Below are 21,208 nucleotides of genomic sequence, written 5' to 3' on the forward strand. Positions count from 1 at the left end.
GTCTACTTAAGGACCAATAGCTACCCACAAAACTGCCTCTCATCTTTCTAAATGTCCCTGTGGGTAGACAGAACTGCTAAGGACAGAATCAGTGGCAAACAACAAAAGAGTCTTTAAGACATAGGACACTGTGAGTCTTTAAAAATGTAAATGTTAAAGGATAATTTTTTTGGTCAAAAATAGTTCATAAAGGTTGTAGGGTTAAATAGATAAGTATGCAAGAGGGTCATTTTGATTTCAAATATATAGAAAATAGATAATAAAATATAAACACAGTTGTTATCTTTGGGTTTTGGGGTTTTGCTGTAATGATTTTAACTTTTATTAGTTTGTGTTTCCTGTTGTTTTACATGTGTTGAATATTAGGCTTCTGATTTTTGTAATTACACACTGTTATCAAAAATGAGTGAAGAACCCTTAACAGAAACCATTCACTTGTCAAGAATTAAAGGTGAGTGGGAGATGAATCTACTTTCCTTGGAGTCTGCGGCTCTTGGTTATTATGTGACACTGGATGAGGACTGAGCCACTGTCTTGGTTATCTGCTTTCCTGAAGAAGCAAGGCCGAAAGTCAGACCACCAACAGGCCATCTCAGCTGCTTAGCACTGACAAAGCGATGCACATTTGGGGGGGGGTGATAAAGAGAACTTTCAGTTTATTATTGTTTTTAACCTTCATTTAACAGCAAACAAAGGAGCCCTCTCTTCCAAGCTAGTACTTATTTAGAAATTGTATTATCTTGGCTAGATGGGTGCCTATCATGTAGCAATTACCAGCAGGAGGAGCCTGGGGTTTCCATATCCTATTTTTAAATGTGTGTGGTTGGTCAGGCACTTTTCCCAGAATTGCTCGGAGACAAAGAGCCACCTCTCGAAAGCTGAGAGCATGGTTTTAAAGTCTCCAGGAACCAGACACTTCGACAATATTCTGTGAATATTTGATGAGGAGGATGATTGGATAGTTATGGGTCTTTTCTGGAGAAGAGCTTTATCTATCCCCTGAGAGATGGTGGCAAAAAGCAAATTATAGCCTGTTTTCTTCCCTGTAAGGAAGGCTGTCTCGCTGGCTGGACTGACTCAGGGCAGCGTGAAAATAGATGAGTTTGTCTGAATTTTACATCGTGTTTTCCCTGTCTTCCAAGTTCTAGTCATTCTGTGTTTTTACCTTGATTCTGGCATCCAACCTGAACTTTTGTTGCAGTCCTGGCTACCAACTTTCTGAAAACGTATCACATCCCCTGCTTCCTCTTCCTCCTCCTATGTTACCACTGCCAAAGCCATCAGCAAACGTGGAGCACATAGTGTATGTCGGGCTCTGAGATTTACATGCCTCATTCATTTTTCACATCACGCCATGTGGTAGATACATTTTATCTCTCTTACAGATGAGACACTGAAATTCACAGAGCATACTATCGAATAACAGTGATTGTGACAGATTATTCCCACTCTATTTTTTTTTTAAATTGAACAGAAGCCAGTGAATAAAAATGTATTAAGTAGATGAAGCAGATCCTGTTGGTTCTTTACACAACAATCTCTACATCCATTTCAACTCAGAAACTGGGAATGACCACTATTGTTAGGATGTCCGCATTCCATGATAGATAAAATGTTCCAATCTATATAATTATGTAATTAAGAAGCTATAGTATCAGGTATTTTGTGCATTTGAGTGTATTTTATCTCCTGTGGTGGATCTTCTGACCTTTTGTGCCATCAGGTACTGATGAAACCAGTGATGCTATCAAAGGGGTTCTCTCCAAAGGATGCAGGGCTGGAACTCAGTCTCCTGATTCCTACTTCAAACAATCTCCACGTGCCACACAGAGATCTTTTGGGTTGGCACAATCATTTGTGAGAGAGGAGCCTTTTTTCTACTTACTCTAAGACCCTGGTCTAGAATCTGATCTTGGGGAAAATGCTTAGGCTTCTACTAGCTGCCAAACCAAGCTTATATTCCTAAGACTAAGATGTTCAAGAAACGTGACCCAGTAGTTGAAATATGTACAGAATTATAAGGATGATGGATGACTTATGTGGGACCCAGGAAAAAAATCAGTGAATTTTTTTCCTTCCTCATTTAAGGCTCAATTGTAGGGTACTTCTGTATTTTAAAAAGGAAATGAGAGTGTGCTTTAGTCTGTGGAAATTGAATTAAAGGGTAGATTTGGTTTTGTGTGATTTTTAAAATCCATGCAGATTTCTTTCCATAATATGTATTTTCCATTAACTTGTCAAAGTATTCTCAATAGCTGTGAAGAAATATATGTTAGAATTGATCAGTTATGCCAATACATTTAAGATGTATTTTTTGTTGACTCCAGGATTAAGCATTTAAAATCTTTTTAGCATCCCCACAATCATATCTGTGAAATGGGTGTCACCTCCATTTTGTAAATGAGCAGGCTGGGGCCCACAGTGGTGAAGGTCCCTTCTGTGATCTGGCGAGACCTGACTGACCCGAAAGCCCTGGATTCCCATCGGCTGCACTGTCTTCCTCCAAGACAGCCCAAGACTTTTCTGAGAAGGGATTTACAAAGGGTCCCTTGCCAAGCCTAGGTTTTAGAACTCAGCACTTTCATAGAGTTATCCCTGCTTCCATTTTACAGAAACCAGTTATTAATTGCACAGGTTCAATTATATCCTCTTCGCCTTAAATGCCATCTGTATGTGGCTGTTCCTCCACTGTACAACCAGTGGTAACCTCTCTCCTGATTCTATTTCCACACAGTTACTTCCTCACTGTCTCCTCTGGCATGTCTAATGTGCATCTCTAATGTAAAGTATCCCAGACAGAACTTTTATTTCCAGCAATTTCTCCAGACATTTGCATCTCAATGGCACTATCACATCCACCAACAATTGGCCTATAACATTTGGTATCTTCTGAATTTTCTCACATTTTAAATCTAGCATCTGGGTAGTCTTGTCTGTTCAAATGCCAAGGAATACCTTAGCTCTCTTCCCCCTGCTGCTTTGCACTCCCTGCTTCTGACCCGCTTGTCTAACTGCCGTCACCTCTTGTCGGGATCCAGGCTGCAGCAGCAGCCCTTTCCATGGCTTCTCCTTCTTAACCTCCATCTTGCTGCAGTCACTCTGCACCCACAGAGCAGTGCTTTAAAAAACATGAATCTGATGAAAACCCTCATGTGATTTCCTCTTTTTATGGGGATAAAATTCAAAATCATTGTCATAGAATACAAGGCTCTCCACCTGTAGTACTTCAATTCTTCCCTCCTCACTGTGTCTGGCCACGTGGGCTCTTTCTGTCTCCCAAGCATATAAAATTTGTGCTCCTTAACGGAATGTATAGTGATAGAGCAATACAAAGTGCCTTATTCAGATGTGAAGATGCAATGCAATATGCATCCCTACTTGCAAATCAAAGATGGACTCCTAATGAAACTGTTGGACATGTCTAGACAATGGGATGCTGGACTGTCTGGCATTGAACCAGCAGTGTCGGGGCACACTTAAATAACAGGCTGATGGAATTGTAACTTGTTATGAAGGACTGTACTATTATAACAATATGGGGAAAATCAGTCGGGGGAGGGGTTTTTGGGGGTGGAGATCCCAGACCCTATATAATTGTACCATAAATTAAAAAAAAACTTGTTCTCATTACAGGAACTGTGCACTTACTGTTCCCTTTCTCTGGGACAATCTTCCTTATGGCTGTCATGATTGACCCTCTTCTTTTTCCCAGATTTTTTTTTTTCACTATACCAAGTGAGAATGTAACTCCTCATACAACTTTATCCCACCCCTGGGTTTATTCTCTCATACTATGTTAAATCATCTCACTTTTTTATTTATTATGAGACTAGGAGATTGAACATTGATACATTTTCAATGTTTTGGAAGTGCAAGAACAAATTTAAGAAGTGAATAAATTCATGGATTTTGTTTCAACATTTCACAGTGCAGTTTGATATGTCATATAGAACCTGTGTTAAATAAACAAGTATATTCTCAACAATAAAAAATATTTTTTATCAGACATGGCTTTTGGGAAGGCATATACTGTATTAAATAATCATGATAGAAAAACAGATACATTGTTGGATTGACTTTTAAGCTAGAAGAGATTATCTTACCTAATTTCATAATTATTGAGTTGCTTGATTGCATTCTTGGCTTCTGATTTATTTGAGAATGTCACAAATGCATATCCTCTGTTGTTACCATTAAAATCCATCATCATTCTCATTTCATAAATTTTACCAATCTATAAGCAATAGAAATAAAAATTTACGTTTATACACATATACTTTCAGATTAATGGCACAAATACACACATATACACACACATACACTCATTTGCAATGTTTTATGAAGCCTGCTTTCTGTCAATACTGTTATTTGCGTTCTGTGTGGGATGGTTTCTGCGTTTTCATGTGGGGTAGATCAGTTACCTGACCCATGGGTAAAGTCAAGTTGAAGAAAATATATGTAAGTAACATTTCCACTTGGGTTAATAGAATCTGGTTTTGATAGAGCAAATACCTCTTGTCACATGGCTATCTGGAAGTCAATGCAGTGTCTTCGAGCCTTTCAAATCAATTTGCCATTACAAGTACAATTTCTTGATAGATTTTTCCATCCCCTCTATATTTTCCTCTGAGGTCTCCACAGTTTGTTCTTTATTAGCTCATATTGTATCACTAACATTGATATCAGAAACCAGGAACACTCATTTGGAATGTTGGTGAACGTTTCTTAGCTGAGCTCTCTCATCAGAATGAATACAGGCACTTTCCAGGGGCTGAGCAAGGACCATATGCATACACGTATATATGTATGTATGTTTGAAAACATTATCAATAGGGCTTCAAACTATCAGTGATGGAACACAGAGTGGAGTCACGGCAGGCATAGGAAAGGAACAGTTGTTAGTGGCTGGGAAGGTTCTAAGCTTGTCCATGTTGAGGAATAGCTGTGGGAAGAAACCATTATTGATGAAACTGAGAGTGAAAACAGTAAAGAGAATAGAGATTTTTGTTGTTTTTTTTTTTCCATGAGAGATAAGGGAGCATTAAATGTTAAATCTTGACTCACTTTTTCACATAATGGTATGAGTTCATCCTCAAAGAGGTCCCGGGGAAGTTTCCCAATGAAAATTTCACAGCCTCTTTCCGGGGGTGCAGCATCCCAACCAGGTGGGGGGCCACCGTACTTTCTTTGTCCATTTTCCTGCACAATCGGGGAGTGGAATAAAAGGGAGAGAAGAAAACCATAATTCAGTTTAATCTTCTTAATCATTTTTTAAACTCTTTTTACAGTGAATAATATATTTATCTTTGTCAAGTAATGATAGCAGTAGATAAAAATGAAAGTCTTTTATGTGAATAATATGCCAGGCTGTGTGCTTCGGAGACTTAAATACTTGCCTGAGATGAGCATTATAAAAATTGTCAAGAGATGGTTAGATAAATGGGGTTATGGGATAAAGCTCATTCATTTTTATTATGGTAAGAAGACTTAACATGAGATCTGTCTCCTTAATAAATGAAGGGGTTGCATATTTTCCTATGCTACAAACTTGCCAAAGCCTGGTCATCAAAGGATCAAACTATCATTTAAAATCGGAAGCCTTGGGCCTTCAGCTGAAGGCTGTGTGTTGTGGCAACAAGGGTCTTCCAGCTGAACTACTTGGCTGCATTATTCACTAGCTGTGGGACTTGGCAGCCAATGACTTCTCCAATCCCCAATTTTCCATATGGAAGATGGGGGATAATATCTGATATAATGAAACAATATAGCTGTTGAACAAGGGCGATAATGCAGCACGTGCATGGTACGGCTCTAAATCTTTGATGTAGCTGCATATTCTAGATGAGCTCCTTCTTCCCCGCTTGATTGAGGCGGTTACATATGATTAGCAAGGTCCTCTAAAGAGAGACACATGCAGATTGACATTTGGAGAAGTAAAACTGGCTAATTTGGGGAAAGCTGGGGATAGAGTTCAATCTCCAAAGCTGATAGGATGAGAAGAGGTGCTTCTTAATGCTAGATTTTTTTTTCTCTAGTGGCATCTTTATTTTTCAGGAGTTAAAGATCCTATAACTTTAAAGATTCAAAACTGGAGCCTGGCATTGGCCTAGTGGGTAAAGTCCTCTCCTTGCATGCTCCAGGATCCCATATGGGCGCCGGTTCTAATCCCAGCGGCCTCACTTGCCATCCAGCTCCCTGCTTGTGGCCTGGGAAAGCAGTCGAGGATGGGCCAAAGCCTTGGGATTCTGCATGCATGTGGGAGATCCAGAGGATGCTCCTGACTTTGGATCGGCTCAGGTCTGGCCATTGTGGCCACTTGTGGAGTGAATCATTGGACAGAAGATCTTCCTTTCTGTCTCTCCTCCTCTCTATATCTGACTTTCCAATAAAAATAGATTTTTCTTAAAAGAAAATATATAAACAAAAAAAAACTTCGGTGGTACCAATTTGTGCATCTTTAGAAGTATTCAAATAGCAGTCATCTTTTCCCAAGATTTTTCTAAGTATATTTTAAAAACATACATTAATGGTTTGAACATACTATCTTATATGATTGGTGTTTGATATTTAAAATCAATTTGTAGCAACTTATAGTAGCACTGTGTAATGACACTTTACACCAACTTGAGCCTTTCTCAGTTACAAAGATAGCACAAATACTCTTTAAATGAGATCTGTGGTCATGATTGCTCTTACATTCCTAGTAATTTAGACCAAGTCGTTTTGAATAATTATAGGAAAGATAACAAACAAGTATTCTTCCTTGCCCTGATCATGCTTTACTACAATTTAGTATTTTTCATCTTACTGAATATCTAAATTGTGTCTATAACGTTCTTGTATTGTCTGTGCTACATTCCTACAGTACTACCTAGTACTAGAGAAATCAGATGAAATATTTCATGCTTATATTATAAAACAAAACATTGGAAACTTTGCTGTATTTCATGTCCTTCCCAATTTCTAGTAACCTTTTGGTGAAAAAAAAAATACCTATTTGAGGAGCCCAGAGAAACAGAGACACCAAGAGCTTCAATCTGCTTATTGACTTCCTGGATGCCTAGACGGCCAGTGCTGGATTCAGGAGCTGTTGTTCAGTAGAGAATGCAAGTCTTGATTGCTAAGCCAAACATTGCATGCTGACTTACAAAAATTTTAATACACAAAAATTTGAGGAGAGCATATCCCACATTCATTGCTGGGAGAGATACATTACTATTGCCAAATCACTGTCCTGTCTAGACCAATATTCACTGGGTGATGTTCTCCCTCTGAGTCCATTTCTGCATTTGTCAGCAAAGAGCATTAAAATAAATTCAGTACAAACTTGGCAGCATTTTAGACTGAAGAAACCAAACTCTCTTCCAGAATTTTTGATTTGATTTGAAGGCTTCATCTAATTTGACAAGAAATAGGCAATTTTTCCTTTTCCCTTTTACTCTCTTGACCGCTGTTACTGCTAACAGTGTCACCACACTATACAGACATCCTGAAAGGGGTGTAAACTTGCTGTGTGAACTGCCCACTAGGTTGCAGAAGTCTGGGCCACTTTAAAATCAGCTCTGGGTGTTAAGTCTGGGGTTAGAATAGCTGTCCACTACTCAGAAAAACAATTAGGCTCTGGGTTGCTGGTATTTTTATAATTAAGAAGTTTAAAATAGATAAAGCTCAACCATAACTGCCCTTCTTTCCTTTCCCCTAACCCCTCTGATGTCCCTCTCCTTGGAATCTTCCACACTGTGCAGGAGTTATGTCTTGCCATAGAAGCAAGTCATTTCTGAGCTTTACTATAAGGTTGACCTGTGGCTGACTGAGGTGATAAGCTTTAGGAAGCATGCCTGTGATGATCTACTGTTCCCATTCTATTCTGTATATAGAATTAGAATCCCTGTTACTTGGTGAATGCCCAAAGTCTTAGATAACAGGGTTGTGAGCTGGTGGTGAGTACAGGTGATAGCAGAGAAAGCAGGACCCAGAGGCTGCAAGTTATCATGAAGCCAAATTCCTTCTTCTGTCCTGGGATTTTCTCTGCAGTGTTTGGAAATAAATGTCATTGCCACCATGTTTTTCCATCTGCTTCTCTCTCAGCCAACTTAGTGAACTCTAGGATCTTAAAGTTGCTTAATTATATTGTATTATTTGTATCTGGTTGCTGTGTTGAATTCCCTTGTTATCTAATATTTCAGTTTCTTCTCTCTACAGCTTTTACTTTAAAATCCATTTTTTATCTGATCTAAGTATAGCCATACCAGCCTGCTTATTTTCATTTGCATAGAAGGTTTCTCCCCTAATCTTTTGCATACAATCTCTGATACTGCAGTTTCCATTAGGCTGCATAGAGTTGTCACTTTAAAAAAAAGTTTATTCAGCCACTCTGTATCTTTGTGAATGATTTCTCTAATTATGAGTAATAATTGATAGGAAGGGACATGTTAACTTCAGTTTGTTCATTGATTTTTAATTACTTTTCAGATTCCTTTTTCCTTTCTTCTTTTCACTGATTTTGGTTACCTGATTTTTTCTAGCAGTATATTTTAATACATATTTTCTATTTTTAGTGAACTTATTAGGGGATTTTGATTTATGGTCACAATGGTGCTTAACATAAACAGAGTTGTAACAGATTGTTTTAAACTGACAGTAACTTGATTTTGATCACATTTGTGGAAACTTTATACTTTAAATCCTTGCCTCCATTTCTGAAGGATAGTTTTGTTAGTGATAAGGTAGAGTACTGGCACTTTTTTCTTTGGCATTGGGAATGAGCTATTCCACTTGCCCCTGGCTAGTAATCTATCCATTCACAAATTAGCTGCAAAAAGGGTATGTTTTATTTAAACTTTTTTTGTTATTTTTTGGGTAGGGGGGTTCTTTCTTCTTCTTCTTCTTCTTCTTCTTCTTTGATACTTACAAAAGCTCTCTCTTTTTAAAGATGTATATATGTACAAATGTATGTATTTATTTGAAAGAGTTACACAGAGAGAGAAAGGAAGTAGGAGAAAGAGATAAAGATATCCCTTCTGCTGGTTCACTTTCCAAATGACTACAATGGCCACGGTTGAACTGAGCTAAAGTCAGGGGCATCAAAATCTATCAAGGTCTCCCACGTGGGCACAAGGGCCCAAGTACATGGGCAGTTTTGCAGTGCTGTCCCAGGTGCATTATCAGGGAGCTGGATTGGAAGAGGAGCACCCAGGATTTCAACCAGCACTGCTGTGAGATGCTGACATCCCAGGGGAGGCTTAACTTCCACACAATACCATCCCTCACTAACCCTCTCTTTTTGTCTTCGATCTTTGACAGTTTGATAACTCCAATTAAAATTACTAAGTATATTACATCAAACAGCAAGAGGAGGAAGATTGCTAACTTGAATAGAAATAGTATCCTAATTGATCTGAGGATATTTTGTGCCTTATTGGTTACATATACTTGTTATATATACTTGTCGAAAAAAAAATCAAAACACATGATTGCATTAAAGCTATGTTAAATATATACAGAGCAAAATTTGAGGAATGGGAATTTCAGGCTGTATTTTTTATTCTGTTGTTTGAGGGCATTGCTCCCAGGAAATCAGATGTATGCTTGACAAGTAAAGAAAAGAAAGATGAAGCCCAATTTTTTCTCTTGTTTGTCTGCTGTAATCTACTGAATGTTTGAAATTAAGACTCATGCTTATCTTGCTTGCAGAATGATAGCCTGAATTCTATCAGCATTTTGGTTAAGGTGTAAAGGTGCATTGCCCTCTACTAGAAATACTGATTTTGTCTTGACTTGGGTCCAACATTATCCTGTCTGAAGAAGGTCAACTTCCAGCCTTGGTCATAGTCCTGGTTTATGATATTCACGGAATTCATCATAATCTGTGTTTAGTTTATTTATTCATGTAAGGAGTTTTCTGTAGTTTGTTGAATCACTTCTAATGAAGAGTACTCAATTAAAGATTAGAGCTTGGATCAGCAAATTTTTCTAGTAGAAGGAAAATTGAAATTTTAGGCTTTTAATAAAACACTCATTTAAAATGTAAAAACCATTTATAACCTGAAATGACTACAGAAACAGGCTCTAACCATGCTGGCCCAGGACCGTGGACTGCTGACCCCTGGTTTGTAACTGTGTTTCTCTGGAGCTTATTTCCTAAATGCATGATTGTAAAGTTAGACTGTCGCTATATTAAATGAACCCAGACCCCTATCATCTAGATTCAATAATGAATCTTTCTCTGTGAAAATTTCTCATTTTAACTCTTAATGAGATGATTCTTCGAAATTTTTTCTGCTTTATGAGACTTCACAAAAAAGATAATTACAGAAAGTTTAGAAAGCAGAACATCACGAAAAAAGCACACATTACACTTAGAAATTGCATTTTGTCATTACCTAATGTTTTATTAACAATATTTTTAAATAATGCGAGCCTTATGTATAGTATTCAGATTTTAACTGAGTGTTAAAATTTGGAAATTGCTCTATGACTCAGAAAATTCTTTGAAATAATAGATTTCAAAGGATTTGCAATTTGATAAAAAAACATTTTATTTGGCCATTTATATCTTATTAGAGATTTAGGATATGTTTAATTTTTTTAAAAAAATCATGAATTCTACTATGATGAACATTCTTAATTCCTTAGCTCAAAGAGCATAGTCAGTTTTAGGATTTTATAGGAAAAGTATCCTCATATTTTGTAGTAACCACATGTGTTTGTCATTCTAGACTCCCTAGGCTGTCATCTGAACTTTCAACAAATTCCTTTTTAAAATCTCATCTATATTGCATGCATTTTAGATCAGGTACTGCATTTTAAACTTCTGTAATCCTAAGGCCTAGCACAAGCACTTTGTTTTTAGTGTGGAGAATAAGGAAATAAAACAAAAACAATAAAGTCCTTGCTATTTCTTCAGCACGGATAATTATTTGAAAAGGAATGGGACTATCAAACCTCGAAAGACTTGACTGTGTGGTAATAATTTTTAGGAGACTAATAATAGGATAATTGGACAGACAATGCTAATACCATATTTTAAATTGCTTGAAAATACTATTTGGTATATTTTTTAATGATGTTCAGATTATTTGAGGATATTAAATATGAGGGAGTATCCAAATATTCAGGAAAAATATGCATTATTTCTACATTCTGCTTTTCCATGAATTAGCTGAGTCTTTATTATATATTTAGTATCGATTGTAGTAGATTTTTTAAAGATTTATTTATTTTATTGGAAAGGTAGATATACAGAGAGGAGGAGAGACAGAGAGGAAGATCTTGCGTCCACTGATTCACTCCCCAGTTGACCGAAACGGCCGGTGCTATCCTGATCCGAAGCCAGGATCCAGGAACTTCTTTCTGGGTCTCCCACGCATGGTGCAGGGTCCCAAAGCTTTGGGCCGTCCTCGGCTGCTCTTCCAGGCCACAAGCAGGGAGCTGGATGGGAAGTGGAGCTTCCCGGATTAGAACCGGTGCCCATATGGGATCCCGGCACGTGCAAGGCGAGGATCCTAACCACTATGCTATCGCGCCGGGCCCCTGTAGTAGATTTTAAAATGATATAAACTGATCCTTTATTGGGTGGAACATTTTTAGTATACCTGAGAGAATGTGTTTTGTTGGTTCTAGAGAGAAAATCCCAGGTGGAAGGGACATCACATGTCACAGGCTTATGACCTGTGTAATTCATGCATTCTTGAGAAAAAGACTATCATTTTTTTCCTCTTTGACTCTCAAAAAAGCATGAGATCAATAGAAAGCCTGGAAATGGAGTTGGGAATGACCAGGAAGGGTCACCCATGGTTAGATATTTATTGAAACTGTTTACATGTTAGCATAATAGCATATTTCCTTCCCAGATATTTTACAAGTTTAAAGCTTAAAGTTTAACTTGTTAGCATTGTAATGTGCACTGAATTATAGTATGAATGTGTTCTGCTGCATGCAGATTACTGTATGAAGTCCCCCTTATTCTTTGAAGTAGCTTAGTCAAGCTTTACAGCCATTAATACCCAAATGTAACCAATTACATAAAAGATCCGATCCCACAGCATAGTTTCAAGGGTGCACAAGCACATGCTGCATCAGTTGCTATGTAAAAAACTGACGTATGTTATTGACTAGCTGACAAATTTCTTTTTTTATCGCTGTATTTGTCCCGCTAATAATAAGAGATTACAAATTGATTTTCTGATTTTTTATTTATTCTTACATAAGAATTCAATATTCATCAGATACTGCAGAGGTACTGCAAAGGGAAATGCTTCAAACCTTTTGTTAGTAAGTACAATAAAATTCTAAGCTATTTCTTTATGGCTGTCCTCAAATTAAGACGCCTCTTGTTCAGTTTTCAACAGAAACGCTTCACAGACTAAGCCTGATGTTGCTTTCTCTTTTATTTTTGTAAAGGTAGACATTCTAATCATTCCTGTAATGCAGAATGAGATTACTGAATTATTTAGATATTGGAAAGACTAAAGGATTGTCTCTAATTTATAAAAAGTTTTAGACTGTTGAAATATGCCTGGGCTGCTCTTGTTTGCTGACCTGTGATGGAATAATTCAGTAGGTTGGAGCCAGATTATCTTCCAAGGAATGTAGGCCAGGAGTGCTTAATGAAAACCATACAGTTTGTAGGGGGTAAGCAGCAGGTCAGGTTATCGGATGCTGCATTGAGCTCTTGGGAGATACTGTGCAGACAAGCTCAGGAGAGATTTTCTAGTTCATTCAAAATGATTGAATCATATATGCTTACATTTTGATTCGTTTTAGTTTTAAATCAGCTAATAGGTTTTATAATTTTAGACTTGTTTGCTTTCTTGCCAGACAAATTCTGATCCAGTAGTCATTTTCCTAATAAATGTTAAACATATTATGAAGTTTAGGCTCCTACTTTTTTTCCTGGGTTGATATTGTGGTGTGCAACCTGCAAATGTTGGCATCCTCCATTGCAGCACTGGTTCAAGTCTTGACTGCTCTACTTCTAATCGAGCTTCTTGATAACTGGTTTGGTAAGGCAGGAGAAGGTGTCCTATGTGCCCATACCACTGCTGGCATGTGAGAGGCCCAGATGAAATTCCTAGCTCTGGACTTTGGCCTGACCCAGCTATAGCCATTGCAGTAATTTGAGGAGTGAACCAGCAGATGGAAGATCTCTTTCTGTCACTCTTTCAAAGAAATAAACTTTTTCAAAAAACTTAAATAAAAATACTTATTTTTTGCCCTGGAATACCAATTTCAACAATTACCATCTTAAAGATCACCTTATAGTAATTCCTACTGGTTTAAACCTGGCTAGAAATTTGCCACTAGCAATGGACTTCCAGCGTGTGAATTATGCATGTTCAAATCTCTTTTACCTTACTTCACCAGATAACTGGAGGTAATCATGGTAGAAACTTCATGGTGCTGTAGTAAAAACTAAATGGAATAATACATACAAACAGAATATAAGTTCCTGATGCAAATGTTTTGTGGTATTTTATTGTTATGGCAATGATTGCTATTAACTTGTGAACATTCTCTATTATGTCTGTTTTCCTAAATCATAGCATGTTTTACAATGAAGCAAAATGATCTCCATTGAGATTTGTCTCTAAAAAATACATTATTTGCTTGTTTGACTTGTACATATATTCTCATAGATGAGCTGTCTAACAGAGACTAGCATACCAGGAAGTGAAGATGATCCACAGTGTAAATCATTACTCATTAATGAAAACAGGACTCTCAATGATCCAGTTAAACATATCTTTACTGTACAATATTGGATTTTCCACCTTTGCCTATTCCTACAATGCCATGGTTCAATTAAATAGCAGAATGTTAAACTTGTGATTGCTAGTAAAGGACTATACCACTGTAGTAATATGGGGAAAATGCTAGGAGGAAAATAGGGAGGGAGAAAGGGAGTAGGAGGAAAAAAAGAGAAGGGTAGGAAAGAATTCTCTCCCTGCAAAACTATATCAGGGAAAATGATTATACCACTATAAAAACAAAACTACATCATTTGCCAGCTCTATACATGGCTGCAATACTGTTGTGTTACAGTTTCTGATACTTAGTTTTTGGGGTTCCTGGGTGTCACCCTGACAGGGCTATAGTTCCTGTGTGTGTGGGGGGGGGGGGCAAGTGTGTAGTGGGCTGGCTTGGTCTGGGCTGCAGTATCCATTGGTTTGTGTAAGAGATGGGGCTGGAGATATAACTGATCCAGCAATGAACTACCATTGTGTGCACAGGCTGATGTGGGTGACTGACTGAGCCAGACCCCATCCTGGCAAGAGTAAGGTATGGGATCACCTCAGACAAAGTCTTCTTGGGAGGCCCCCACAACAGAACCACTGGACTCTTAGCTCCAATAATGGGGAGAATTTCAGGATTGGTGGACTGACAATGGCATGTGTCAGAACTGTGCCTCCTGAGTGGCTAAGATGGAGCAGTGACGGCATGACCAGATGCTTGTAGAGGATATGGCAGTCCATTGGAGCCTGCAGAAGACATCTGGGCAGAACAAACTGAACAACTACCCCAGCCAAGTGTTCGCAGCAAATACCTGGACAAATGGAGACACTAAGGTGGACTATGTCAGCCCATGGACCTTGGAAGCATTTCCTCATCTTTGGATCTGTGAGATCGATAGCATTTCAAACTATCGAAATCGCTTATGCAGAATCCTCGCAGCATGCTCCACGTCAAGGACCCTGGGATGGCATTGGGTTGCTGTTCCCCATCCCCAGATACAACTGGCTTCTGAGCCTGTAGTTTAGATATTAAACCAAGATTCCAGGGCACCCAGCAGGGCAGGAAGTAGCAGGGGATTCTTTTTCTTTTCTTTTCTTTTCTTTTTTTTAACTTCCTGAGCTTAGCATTTGGAGAATTTGAACGTGCAGGTCTTGGACACTACGCATGACATTTGAAGACAAATGTTGTTGTGTGGAAATCCCTTGCTTCTCCTAAGAGGCAGGAATTGGGAGTTGCCACTCAGTTTTCCTAGAGCAGGGGGAGAACAGTAAGGGAATCCTTAGAGGACTTGGTGTGTGTTTCCTACAGCTGGAAACATACCTGCAGCTGTGGCTCTCAATCACTCAATGAACCATAGCATGGCCTGCTGCTTTGGAGCTGGCAGCAGAGGAGCTATTTGTGCTAACTGGACTTCTGGATTCTGTGGGGGTGGAAAATGTGGGAGTATTTCTAGGGAACACAAATTTGGTAATAATTGGGGTTGGCAGTTATCTTTCATCTTCTCTAACATAACTGCCTCAAGAATCTGAAACTTTGGCAGGAGGAGCCTGAGGCCAAGTACGTGGAAGCCGAATGAGAGACCACCAACAGTGGATTGAAGGACGTTTTTAGTGACCCTACAAAGTTCCCTAGCAGCTTCACATGGCCATGTGGCCCAGAGAGCCCAGTGCTAAAATAAAATAAATACTTTTTCTTCCTCTTCTCTGTTATTGAAAAAAAATTAAATATTTATTTTCATTTTATTTGAAAGTCAGAGAGACAGAAAATTCTAGCTACTGGATCATTCTCCCACAGGCCTGTAACAGCCAGGACTAGGCCAGATCAAAGCCAAAAGCTTAAAACTTAACCTGGGTCTCCCACATGGATGTTAGGCACCCAAGCAGCTGAACTGAGCCCAGGACACAAAGCTGGAATCAAAAATGGAATTGAGATTCAAACTGAGGTGCGCTAATCCCCGATACAGCATTCCTTTGGTATCTCAAATCCTGCGTCAAATGCTTGCTGCGCTGTGATGCTTTTATCCCTTTTTCTGCCTCGATCCTCAGTAGACACCAGTTGACAAACTGGTATAGCAAGTGCAAAGCATAAACCACAAAAGCGAGAGTCACTCTCTACCTTGACCTACTTGGGAAAGGGCACTGGATCTAGCCGAGGATATTGTGAGTTTTCATTCTTATTCTGGACTAAAAATATTACTTTTTTTAAGTGGAAGATCTTTTATTATCAGAAAGTTACCAAAAAAAATCATGAGGCTGCTCTGAATTTCATCTTGGAGAACAAGTAGACCTAGACCCTAGAATGAAACTAAATGGAAAATTTCTATTATTTTGAAATTGTTTCCTGTAAGTTGTATTTGCTTAATATCATTATTATATAGCTTACTTAATCATGCCATTATTTTTATTTGTTTACTTTTCTGACAGCAAGGTATTGTAAGGTCTGCACATATTTCTGTCATTGTATTGTGGATCATTAAAGAAGGAGAACATTCTTATATGTAAATAATTACAGATTGCTTCTTAGAGGGTTCCATTATCATTGCATTTGCATGAAAGTTTCAGACCAAAAGTAATAAACAACAATGATTTTAAAATCTCTTTTATGATATTAACAAAATTTCATGACAAAAGAAAAATCCTGTTCAACTAACTGTAGCTGAGAAGATAGAAAATTATTAAATAATTTGTTTTGTGGATTATAAAATCTATAGAATTTTCTCTATAGATTACAAAATACTGCTTTTGAAGTATAAGGCAGCACAGAAATTTTGCATTTATTTTAAAGTGTATTAATTTTGGAGATGAAACCTTTTATAGGTTTATGAATAACCCTAAGTTTACTTGACTTGTATTAAGTAAATAGAAAGCTACCATAGCTCCTCTAACTTAAATGAGACTTTAAAAAGTACACCATGAAATAATAGAAGCATACTGAAATTTTTTAAATTCCTAAGTGGAACCCAGCATTGTGGTGTAATGGCTTAAGCCACTGCTTGTGACACTAGCATAAAGTCCCATGTGAGAGTGCCAGTTCGTTCCCTGGCTGCTCTGCTTCTAGTCCAATTCCCTGCTACTGTGCCTGGGAAGGCAGTGAGTAACTCAAGTACCTGGGCCTCTGTAACCTGCATTGTAGACACTGATAGAGTTTCTCTCTCCTGGATTCAGCCTGGATAAGCCACAGGTGTTGCCATCATTTGGGAAGTGAACCAGTGGATGAAGGTTATCTTTCCCTCACTCCCCCATCCATTACTTTGCCCCTCCCTTATCCTTATTCTTATTCTTATTCTTATTCTTATTCTTATTCTTATTCTTATTCTTATTCTTATTCTTATTCTTATTCTTATTTTTTTAAAGATTTATTTTTATTACAAAGTCAGATATACAGAGAGGAGGAGAGACAGAGAGGAAGCTCTTCCGTCCGATGATTCATTCCCCAAGTGAGCCGCAATGGGCCGGTGTGCACTGATCCGAAGCCGGGAACCAGGAACCTCTTCCGGGTCTCCCACGCGGGTGCAGTGTCCCAATGCATTGGGCCGTCCTCGACTGCTTTCCCAGGCCACAAGCAGGGAGCTGGATGGGAAGTGGAGCTGCTGGGATTAGAACTGGCGCCCATATGGGATCCCGGCACGTTCAAGGTGAGGACTTTAGCTGCTAGGCCACGCAGCCGGGCCCTCTTATTCTTATTCTTATTCTTATTCTTATTCTTATTCTTATTCTTATTCTTATTCTTATTCTTATTCTCTCTCTATCTCTATGTCTCTATCTCTCATACTCTATGTTTGGTATAAATAAATAAAAGGCTAAATAATATTTTTTTATTAGGATGAAGAATGTAAATAAATAACCAGGCCTGGCACAATGGCTCAAGTACCTAACGTTTCCCTTGTAAGCTCTGTATGGGCATTGGTTCATATCCTGCTGCTCTAGTTTCCATCCAGTTCCATGCTTGTGGCCTGGGAACGCAGTCAAGGATGGCCCAAAGCCTTGGGACCATGCACACATGTGGAAGACCTGGAAGAGGCTCTGGGCTCCTGACTTCAGATTGACTTGGTTCTGACCATTGCGGCCACTTGGGAAGTGAATTATCGGATGGAAGATTTTCCTCGCTGTCTCTCCTCCTCTCTGTGTATGTGACTTTCCAATAAAAATAAATATTTTTAATAAGTATTCTCATAAAATAATACTAATACATACATCATTTCTAAAACCCGATTATTGTAATTAGAACTTTTTTCCTTTTCAGAATGTAACATATAGGCAGATGTTAGCATTATATTTCCCAGACTGGATAAATGGGGATTCTGAAAAATAAGCTTGAGTAACTAGACTGTCAACTGTTTGCATATAGGATCCTGCATCTAGAAATCCTTCTGTATCTTAGTTTCTGTGATATTGGGTAATTTGTTTTCTGTTATATTTTTTAATGAAAATGATTTCCAGCTGTATTTTCATGTGCTAAAATGATCTTTCAAAATTGTGATGGTCTCTAATTCTGTTTTCAATTGTCAAATTAAATTTGAAAGGCCAACCCAGAGTAGAAAGAACATCCCTGGTAGGTTTATCCATGCAGCTGAAATGTAGCTTCCTTCTCTTTTGGAAAAGGATATCTCATCTAAGAGTTCTGCTATCTTGACTGTTCACATTTTGCATCTTAGGACACTAATGTTACCATCACTCTGTGAATTCAGGGGTCACCTTCAGCATGTGCAATAGGAGTCTCCTACCTGGACCAAGCTATATCCTGTGCGCTGGACCAGTGCGCGGAGGGCTGCTTCCTTCTGGGTGCCGCTCAATCCATCCCCGGATTTGTGATTTGATTCCATTGACAGTGATTATCAGCAAAAAATCAGGTTTAATTAGGGTTGCTCACTGAAACCAAATTTAAAATAAATTAAGTAAATTACTATCATCAAGTCCAAACTTGACCATCTCATGAGAATTAACTTTAGGATACATTGTCTATAAGCATGTCATGAAAAATAGATCTAATAATAGCTGCACATGAACAAGGCAGGTTAAATGGATTCATTAAAAGAGATTTTTTTAAAAGTTCAACTCCAGGTGAAATTCAGCAGAACAAACAACGTACATTCCCTAATTAGAATGCAGATCTGTAGTTCTTATTCCAATTGAAAATGACAGTAAATGTCCTCCTAAATTATGATAACTACTAAAAATGATCTTTACAGATGTGAGAGAACACCATTAGTAAGACCAACCGAGCGCGTCAAGCTTCTCTGAGATTCAGTTTCATTTGTCCATTCTTTGTGCTCCCCAAGACATCTGCCTACTTCCTCTGCAAAGATAAATGTCCAGTACAGAGTGCTAATGTCAGATGTGCAAATGCCATCATGCAAACTGCCCTGTCATCAAATCTACATGGGTTTGAATAAAAGAACAGTGAATTCTTTCAATGGGAACCATAAAAGAGACTACTGATACTCAGACCATATGCTCCATACACCAGTCAAGAATCTTTTGTAAGATCAAAGGAATGATGAAAGTTAACATAGGCTTGTGTTTCCATTGGGTGGGTTGTATCCAGCCTGCAGGTTGTATAACTCCCAGGAAATCATTTGGTTTGACCCTGCTTAGTAAACTGAGGTGGGACTAGAAATTTATTAAATCTATAACAGACTAACTTTTAAGCTTTATAATTTGAAAGGCTCACAAGTGATTTTATAAGTATCCAAATGACCCTTGATAGAAAAGAGGTTCCCACTCCTGATCATATGTGGATATGCAATTGCGGCAGTATGTTTTCTACATGATCTGATTTGGGAATATGAACTAAACGTCATGATTACTTAAATCCACAGGGTACCAAGACAAAGATAACAGCCATTTGGAAGATTCTGGACGGTTGTTGTTGGTCCTGGAGGATCTCAGGTACATGGGGTTGCATGCTGGCTGTCTGGGTACTTTGCAGGTGAGTGACTCAGTGAAGGTTCCTGGAAGGATTTTCCCTGTGCTTGCCTAGGCTCTGCCAACCAGGACAGAGGAAATGTATTCTGCAATGACTGAAATGAAATCCAGCTCTAATATGTTTGTAGATCCTTTTATAAATTTCATGTCATACGCCTTGAGTTCTTCCACATAACTTGTTATTGTCATATAGATTCAGAGTGAGTAGGGAATTAATAATACGGCAAACTGACCAAGAAAAGTGAAGTTGATATGATCATTTCAGAAAAAATGCAACTTGAAAAGTTTTTTGTTGCTACAATCACTATAACTTAGTAATAGTAATAATAGCAATGTTATTAACAATGACAGCAACAGATGTTCCCTTTCTAAATAACAGAATTTAAAAACATTCCCGAGATGTTGCCTTTGACCTTTCTGGTAGTTCTTGTTTGCTTCTAACCCAGGTCATTTCAGTTTGCCTTCATTTGTTGTTTCAAGAACAAATTTGGTTAGTGCTGATTGTGTGCAAAACTCCATTCTCTACCTAGCTTTAAGGAATTGTGTTTTATGGGCAGCCTGCTGATGTGCTAACTTACAGTTCCATTGTCTCAGAAACATGCAGTGGTTTAAAAAAAAAAATCTTGATTTGTATCTCCTGAGATAGTTAGAAAACTTCTTTCTGATACTGGTGTTTTGATTTGTGCATAGTGATCCATGCTGGGACTAGTACCCTAATTGATGTTCACAGTTCTTCTGTGTAACCCAGAGGTGAAGTGAAAGACATATTGGGCTTATAATCCTACATTGTTGTTAAACATAGTCATAGAAATGTCTGCAAATCAATGCACATTATTTTATAACAGACAGGTAAGTACAAAATATTTACACACAAAAACTGACCTCTAAGACAAAATCTTGCGTTTGTTCCAAATGTTGCTACAACTATCTTTGGATCAGAATACTCTCAGACTTCCACACTGTGCTGAGTGAAATCCACAAAGGCTGGGAGGCAGTTGATGAAATCTGATGGGATATTTACATGTATCTTCCAGCTCTTTGAAAGCAAAGTCTATAGTGTTTTGACCAGCTTGTCAGTTTGCTCTATGCAAAACTTAATGTTTTCTATGAAAAACCTAGCAGTTTATGGTGAAATCCATGTTTATTTGCAAAAATGTACCTTTGGTTATGGTTAATAATTAGTAAAAAGTGATTAAAGGTGTTTTGACATCAGAAATGTCTTTGACTCGAGTGTCCCTTGAATTAATTGAAAAAAATCTGAATGATATCTCAACATAATTGCTAATCAGTCGAAATCAGGTAATAGAAATAAAATTCAGAGTTTTCCGCAAAGAATATTGATCATCAATTTTCTTTAAAACAACAAAAAAAGAAAACTTCGCATCCTAATATTATTGGTCTAATTTAAGGGGTAAATTTGAATCCCAGATACACACTTTTTTTAAGCAAGTCAAACCTTTTTTTTTTTTTTAAGTTTGGTCAATTTTAAATAAAGATTTCACAATATACTTTCTACTTAAGTTCCTGGCAAATTCTTTCAGAACTGAGAC

The 21,208-nt window shown here is 38.0% G+C and overlaps 1 protein-coding gene across 2 annotated transcripts in view; it reads right to left on the bottom strand.

The window, feature by feature from the left end:
• The window catches only part of A1CF (APOBEC1 complementation factor), a 71,644-nt gene that overhangs the window by 27,956 nt on the left and 22,480 nt on the right, over positions 1 to 21,208 (bottom strand). For both annotated transcript variants that reach the window (XM_058671736.1, XM_004583385.3), the window contains exons 2-4: positions 18,458 to 18,602; positions 5,065 to 5,199; positions 4,104 to 4,234 (exon numbers count right to left, since the gene is read on the bottom strand). In XM_058671736.1, coding sequence (XP_058527719.1) covers positions 4,104 to 4,234; positions 5,065 to 5,199; positions 18,458 to 18,556 — 365 coding nt within the window. In that variant the 5' untranslated portion in view covers positions 18,557 to 18,602. The remainder of the gene's footprint in view (positions 1 to 4,103; positions 4,235 to 5,064; positions 5,200 to 18,457; positions 18,603 to 21,208) is intronic.

This window comes from Ochotona princeps, chromosome 13 (genome assembly GCF_030435755.1).
Source record: "Ochotona princeps isolate mOchPri1 chromosome 13, mOchPri1.hap1, whole genome shotgun sequence".
NCBI classification, from domain to species: domain Eukaryota; kingdom Metazoa; phylum Chordata; class Mammalia; order Lagomorpha; family Ochotonidae; genus Ochotona; species Ochotona princeps.